The sequence below is a fragment of the Genypterus blacodes genome, unplaced genomic scaffold (assembly GCF_046128005.1).
Source record: "Genypterus blacodes isolate CSIRO-AG114 ecotype Tasmania unplaced genomic scaffold, CSIRO-AGI_Gbla_v1 ptg000065l_1, whole genome shotgun sequence".
NCBI lineage: Eukaryota > Metazoa > Chordata > Actinopteri > Ophidiiformes > Ophidiidae > Genypterus > Genypterus blacodes.
Genome location: NW_027466877.1, coordinates 537,501 through 545,000, shown reverse-complemented (window position 1 = coordinate 545,000; position 7,500 = coordinate 537,501). Strand labels below are relative to the sequence as shown.

At 49.2% G+C, this 7,500-nt stretch overlaps 2 protein-coding genes across 9 annotated transcripts in view; both read right to left on the bottom strand.

Annotated features, from left to right (window-relative positions):
* Positions 1-5,217, bottom strand: part of pde9aa (phosphodiesterase 9aa) — a 17,547-nt gene extending 12,330 nt beyond the window's left edge. For 2 of the 6 annotated variants that reach the window (XM_076155167.1, XM_076155168.1), the window contains exon 1: positions 4,971-5,213. In XM_076155167.1, coding sequence (XP_076011282.1) covers positions 4,971-5,033 — 63 coding nt within the window. In that variant the 5' untranslated portion in view covers positions 5,034-5,213. Of the gene's footprint in view, positions 1-4,970 lie in introns of all 6 variants that reach the window. The other 4 variants (XM_076155164.1, XM_076155163.1, XM_076155165.1 and 1 more) reach the window with 4 other exon arrangements.
* Positions 5,218-5,941: 724 nt separating this feature from the next.
* The window catches only part of slc37a1 (solute carrier family 37 member 1), an 11,842-nt gene continuing 10,283 nt past the window's right edge, over positions 5,942-7,500 (bottom strand). For all 3 annotated transcript variants that reach the window (XM_076155172.1, XM_076155175.1, XM_076155174.1), the window contains one exon: positions 5,942-7,473. In XM_076155172.1, coding sequence (XP_076011287.1) covers positions 7,458-7,473 — 16 coding nt within the window. In that variant the 3' untranslated portion in view covers positions 5,942-7,457. The remainder of the gene's footprint in view (positions 7,474-7,500) is intronic.

Here is a 7,500-nt window from a genome sequence, read left to right as displayed (position 1 = left end):
CCCAGCTGAGGCCACCGCACCTCAGTGTGACTGTGTAAGCCTGCTTCACACACACACTCCAGCTCAGGAGGCAAACAGAGCAACCAGAGCAGCCAGAGCAAACACGGATCCTCTCTATTCATCAGCAGAGGAAAACGAACTGTCGTGAGGAATTCATAGCTTCAGATCGTTTTAGAATCCACTCAACAAACTGTTATGCTGACATCTGGCATCTCTGAGGGCTTTCACACACACACACACACACACACACACACACACACACATCCAAGTGTGTGTGTGTACAGAGGGATTGAGTGTGTGAACATGGAGCAGATGTGAGGCTCTGTCTCATGCAGTAAGTTTGCTTTAGATATTACATCATGAGTCACTGATGTGGTTCAACATAAGGACGGTGACACTATAGAAGGCCCTCCCACACTGCAAAGCACGGCCACACATTTTATTTACTTTACTCTTATTTATGCCATCATAGAGACAAACTGTTCTAGGAGAAGAGGAAAGAGGCAAAGTGCAGCACACTGAGGGGCGACGCTGCAGCAGACTCATATTGTTTAGGTGGATAGTGTAAAGCTGCAGTTTGTTGTGTTCAGGTCCAGAGGGGACAGAGACACACAAACGCTCCGTGACAACAGAAGCAACAACAGGAGCATGAATCCTCTTTTGTTTTAAAACTCTTTTGTTTTTAAAATCATTTCAATAACAAACCCTCACTGTGCGCTCCTCATCTGCATCGCCCCGGACAACGCGCGATGCAAACATCCCACGCCGCGCACGCTCAGGCGCTCTCACCCCGGGTCAAACTAGTCACATACACTATTATGCTAATGAGAACGACGCAGAGATGCAAATGTCCTCGCCAAGAGAGGAGGGACAAAAGGAGAGAGGAGGAGAAAGGAGAGAGGAGACGAGAGACGAAATGAGAGAGGAGAGAGGAGAGAGGAAAGAGGAGAGGAGAGAGGAGAGAGGAGACGAGAGAGGAGAGAGGAGAGACGAGAGACGAGAGACGAAATGAGAGAGGAGAGAGGAGAGAGGAAAGAGGAGAGGAGAGAGGAGAGAGAAGACGAGAGAGGAGAGAGGAGAGGAGAGAGGAGAGACGCGGCGGCCGGGGGCTGAAAAAGCCGGCGCTGAATAAGGACGTGACATAATGAAAGAGTAAAAAAAAAAAAACACCAACAATGAAGTGGGAACAAAAGCAAAGCTCACCACTTTGCATCAACGCGGCCGCTGCTCGTCTCGTTTGGCTCCAAACTCAATCAGAGAACAAATGAAGACAAAAGAGGGAGGAGTTCCACAAACATGACGTACAGTTCCACACGCTCCTGACTGGCTTGAACACGTGGTCATGGTTCCATCAGGGCATTCAGAGGCCGAGCCACGCCAGATATCTCCACAAAGCTCCAGTACACAAACTCCAGCTGAGTCAGAGCGGGTACAGATGGACGTTTCTTGCCAGTCTCACTTTAAGGCTCCGTTTCCTGCTCACATTCACTGCAATCCTGTTATCTGGACGCTGAGATGTCATGTTAATGTGTAACCGCTCCCATGATGCATTGGGATCACATCTGAGATCTGTTAGCAGTATGCAGCATTAAGCTAAGAGAAAGTAGCCGAAGCCACCGCACAAGAAGCAAGGAGGCAGGGAGGCAGGGGTCAAACTAGGGAGCGCCCGTTGCCGTGCAGCGTTTCTAGCCTAGCAACGGGCGACCGTCGGCCCTGCGAACAAACGGCTCAATATTATTGACGGTAAATAAATAAGGTCTGGATTAGGAGGAGGGCTCAGAACGGGAGACACACCGGAGGGACAGACGGAGAACGTGAGATTCACAGGCTGAGACTGACGCCAAAGCCTCCATTAGACCGCCATCGATGGCAACACAGTGATTTTCTATCAAACAATTAAAAGCCATAAGAACCAGCGCCCCCTACTGTAACCCGCCGGTGTCCCAATCCTGATCAGCTGTGGGTCAGAAGATTCCCAAGTCCCTCTGAGCCACAATGGGACGGAAATCTGAATCAATCATCTTATCTTAGCTTGTTAAGTGCTACTTTTGGCTTAATGGCAGAACGGAGGAATACAGAGTCTCTGAAACCTTCTGTGCTCCCTGTCCAACCGGTCTTCTGGTTTCTATTGATCCACTGTGATTACATCTTCCCCCCTCGTGTTCCTCTCTGAACCAAGTGTGTGAGGTGTGAAAGTGTTTTCTGGACTCCATAAAGAGAGGCTGAGCCATAAAGCTCATTATATGAGCCGTTTATGAGCTGCTGCTCCTCCTCCACTGCTTTGTCAATGTAAACAAAGCTCTGGCTCCACACTCCGGCTCGCAGACGGACCCGAGGAGTGCAAACCCTTTAGTAGCGACTATTAGGGGACAAATTATATCCAGGAATTCCATTTCCCTCAATTACGCCTAATAATGAATGCTGGAGAGTGGATTACAGAGGCTTAGTGTGTGTGTGTGTGTGTGTGTGTGTGTGTGTGTGTGTGTATGGACTTTCCAAAATTAGGTTTGTGTGTGTGTGTGTGTGTGTGTGTGTGTGTGTGTGTGTGTGTGTGTGAGAGGCTAATCTTGTTTTCTCTTTTGGCGTTTCCTCTCAGGCCGTCTCGTTTGGCTTTGATGTCGTGGATAAACCTGAAGGTTCTAGTGGAGTTTCCTGTTTCAGGGTTAAAATCAGAATAGCTATAAAAACATAAATCCACGTGTTGCCATTTCAGTTTTCTTGCCTTTTAATATCAGAAGAAGAACAGAAAAAACGAGAGTAGCGCTGTTTGACCGACTCGACTCTAATCCCTTTAAAGATAAATCGGTAGATCTTTGTTGTCTTACTCAAAGTCACAGTACTGAGTGACTTCAGACGACACGCTGCTGCTTGAAGCAACAAGTCATAAACTCCCTCAAGCAGCGTTTGTAGTTTACAGCCTCACCGTCCTCCTGGCAGTAAAAAGGCTTTAAACGCAGCTCTTTGTTGGCAAATTCAATACAAAAGTAGAATTAGAGAAATGACAGCAGAGATGAAACGCCTCCTAATGTCAACAGCGACTCATAAGGTGCTCAGCCGCCTGACTGAGGCGGGGAGGTGGGGGCGGGTTTTAATAAACGCTCGCCACGGCAAACACAGGCAGAAAGGTCAACGTGTGCTGACGGACGCTGTGTGAATACATTTGTTTTGCCGGCGCCGCTGTGTGTTTGCGGAACCTGTGAGACTCTAATGGCCGAGGAGGATCTGTGACATCACACAGCTCACACAGGCCACAGCATCATTATCATGCAGCTAAGGGGCTGAGACGCAACAAAGCACTGATTCCTTTAACCGTCAATGTTTCTAACGCGCGGCTCTCCTGCGGCAGACGATGAACTGGACCGTGGTTAAAACGCTTAGAGATGTGTGTGTCTGCAAACGTCTGACATCTGTTTCCCTCGTGTGTAACACCGCACAGGGAACTACTGTCAGCACGGAAGAGGCTCAGTGTGTAATGTTTGATATAAATGTAAGCGTGTGGGTTTACAGACCTGCAGTACCAGACCAGACCTGCAGGGGGAGGAGTTTAAGATGCTTATGTGCCTGAATAGATCTATTTACAATCACAACCCAGCTCTGTAAGTCGGATGTATCGATTAGTTGATTAATCGATTGGTCGATTAGTCGATTAATCAACAGCTACATCATTCCTCTCTCTCCTCTCCACCTTCTGCTGTTCTCATCCTCAATAATTGAAACACCTGAAGTCTCACACACTGATGTCTGCAGGCGTTAGCTGCATGTTCTGGACGATGTCGTACACGTTTAGATACGTGCGTTGAATGCGTGTTTAGCTGCGGGCGGCTGTAAAGGTCAGCGCCCGGGGTCCTCTGAAGCGGGGGAGGGGAGGGGAGGGGGTCAGAAACGACACAGAGTTAATGTAAAGACCACGTACCGTTGCCAGATCACACCGCCTGATCCACGTGTGATTCACACGCCACATGTTTACTACCAGCAGCGTTTGGAGCCTGTATAGTGTGAAACATCAGGACACGCCTGGCGATGCCCAGAGCTGAGACCCCTGCGCCGTGGGTGCACGTGTCAGCTCGTTACAGGGAGATCAGGTTTACAGGCGAGGAGGCCAGCAGGTCTCCGCACCGCACAGACATGAATCTGCATCACAACTCCATCAGTGACATTGTGTTTGGCAAGACAGGGCAGAGTCAAGACACGCTGCATGTAAACACGACTATACTGTAAACACACAGGGTCAGAGGTCAGAGGGGAACATATTAGGACCTAACTCATGTAGAGGAGCTTGTTCGTGGATCTTGAAGGGGTCCATTAGAGACCAGGGACCGGCTGCAGAACCTGAACGCCACATGTCGACAAAACGCTACGACAACAACGTCAACAAGTTCAGATGTCCTCTACATTTAGTTGAGCTAAAGTGAGAGACTTCATGAGTCAAACTGCTGAAGCCTGCAGAGACGCTGGTGAAGGTTTTTAACCCTTCACACCCTGGCAGTTTCCTAAACAAATTTAAAGGGAATCTAAGAAACGTGTCAATCTGAAGATGTTTGCCTCAACCTTCTCTCTGTGCTCCTGGTCCATTAAAGAGAAACACTGAGGTGATTGATCCATGATCAGAATATTAAACCCCCTATAGGAAATGAGCTTACAGGCTGAGGTCATGAGTTTTCTTACATTACTTCCTATGATGTTTATTAGAAGCTCACCTGCTGATCTTTATGAGCCTTATCAGGACAGGAATATTGATATTATGATGATCTAAAGTCTGTTTATGAGCCCGCAGCTGTCCCGTTTGATGGTTGGACTTGATAATAACCTTCTGATACTTCACGCTGATACTTTGACAGAAAATGGCTCCTAACTGTTGCCTGTCTCTCTCTCTGCGGTGAGGCTCTGTTGTGTTGTGTCCGCGGCTCTCGGACCCGCCGGGTCTCCGTGAGTTCTATGGGTTCTGCTCTACACTTCTAGCCCGTCGGTACCTTCTGGATCCTGCCGTCCACGTCCAGGTAGATGACCCGGTGAGAGGACGAAGCGGAGCCCATGGTCCCCTCTCCTCTCTCGGCTCCTCTCCGCTGCGCTCTGCCGCCCTCGGTGCGTCGCTGTGCGGGTTCCGCTCCGAGCTCCACGCCGATACCGAGCCACAGGGGGTGGAAGTGGAGTCAGCGGGGCGACGACATCCCGCCGACCTGCCTGTCAAACACACACACACTCTCTCTCTCTCTCTCTCTCTAATTTCTCTCTCTCTCTCCTCTCTCTCACTCACTCTCTCTCTATGCGCGTCCCCGCCTCCTCCGGACCTCCTCGTGGTGCGCGTGCGCGCACACACACACAACACATGAAGTGATGAACTACAGCAACAAACCACGCCCACTCGACTTCAGCAGGCAATTCGATAGAAACCGTGAAGTATTGATATTATGTTCGATTGATCCAAATCAGTAGGAAGGAGATAGAACAACAAAAGATCAATATGTTAAATGAAGTTAAATGTAGTGAGGCACAAACATTCATGCAGGGCGACGTGAGGAGAAACAGCAGAAGAAGAAAATCACACCCATCTGTTTAGGAGTCAGAGCAGATCTGTCAGGTGAGGGAGGCCCAGCAGTGACCTACCCCTCTCTCTCTCTCTCTCTCTCTCTCTCTCCCTCTCTCTTTCTGTCTCTCTCTCTCTCTCTCTCTCTCTCTCGACCCTGCTGGAGAAAACATCGAGAGCTTCAGCTTGATCCTAGCTTCAGCTCAGAGATGTGTGTGTGTGTGTGTGTGTGTGTGTGTGTGTGTGTGTGCTGGTCTGCCTGTGTCACTGAGTGGGTTCCAGTCTGTCAGGCGCTCATCCTGTCCTGTGACACCTGCCACCTGCAGCTGAGCCTGAAGGCCACTCCAGGCCTTGAAGTAGCCTCAGCCGGCCTGCAGCAGAGCGGCGCCCCATCAAAAACACTCACACACACTGGAGTGAAGAAACAAGAGCTTTATTTTTACCCACAATGCCTTGCGAGGGAACCCACGCAGGAAGTTCACTCTGCAGAAGGACCGGGGCAGAGACGGAAACCAAACTGTCCAGAGAGGCACGACATGTTTCAAGTACAAAGATATCAAACGTATACATCCAGTGTGCTGTGTAGGGACGCAGGGGCCTGAATCACACTCCGGGTTAAGACACACACTTTATCAGGCGCTCGGTGTTTGGTGGATTCAACAAATCAATAAATTAACAAACTAATCACTTTAAAGACAAACTAATCTGCGTTTTATTCGTTCCTATGGTAACGTGTGTGACGACACTGGCTCTGTACGGCTCAGCACCTACTATCATTGCACTGCATCAATCATCCATATGAGGACCTGATTGGACTCCTGAGACCCTCCGAGACCCTCAACCTACACAGGAAACCCCCCCCCCCTCCCACACACACACCTACAAGTCTGATACACACACACAACATCCAGGCCTTAATTTAACCACAAGCTCAGAAAGTACACAAAGCAATCTCGCTTAACACACACACACACGCACACACACACATACATCAGAAACCATCACAAAGCGACAGGAATAATTTAAAAGGCTTTCCTACATAAAAATAGTCTCTTTTTCTTAAAAGTCTTTGGTTCAGTAAGGCAGAGAGGCGATCAGGAGATCAGGAGGTCTGTAGTGGTCTGCTGGCTCTGCTGGCTCTGCTGGGGTCGACTTGGTTCCAGTCCCTTTGACACATTCAGCTGCTGGGATCACGTGTAAAAGCCCCAAGATCCTGATGAGAGTAAAAAATCAAGCTAAAGAGTCACAGTGACCGCTGCCATCCTGCGTTTGTCTCCATCCAACATTGGACAAGGATCTGATGAGTGAAGCTGCAGGCCACTTCAGCAGAGGACGGAAATCCATGATCAACACACACATCCATGGTGTGTGTGTGTGTGTGTGTGTGAGAGAGAGAGAGAGGAGGAGATGTAGAGGAGCAGGTGTTGCTCCTGAAGCTTCTCTACATTCCTGCGTTCATCTTTGTTCCTCTTGTTTGTTTGTCAGTTACAAAGTTGTTGAGTGTTCACGTTTGGATTGGCTGCCAGGAAAACGTGTGAAGGCAACAGAGGAAGAGACTGTGTGTGTGTGTGTGTGTGTGTGTGTGTGTGTGTGTGTGTGTGTGTGTGTGTGTGTGTGTGTGTGTGTGTGTGTGCGCGCTGAGGATCCAGCATTTTGTTTATCATTTCATCTTCGTCTCTCCCTTCAGGACTAAAGTACAGTCTCATCTACAGTAAACAAGCTGGCACGGTGTGTGTGTGTGTGTGTGTGTGCAAAATGGTGCAGTTGTCGTCCAAGTCGGGGCCCATTTCCAAGTGGTTACAGTGTGTGTGTGTGTGTGTGTGTGTGTGTGTGTGTGTGTGTGTGTGTGTGTGTGTGTGTGTGTGTGTGTGTGTGTGTGTGTGTGTGTGTGTGTGTGTGTGTGTGTGTGTGTGTGTGTGTGTTCCCACGTGGCTCAGTGCTCCTTCAGCCTGTCAAACAGAGACAAACATTAAGGC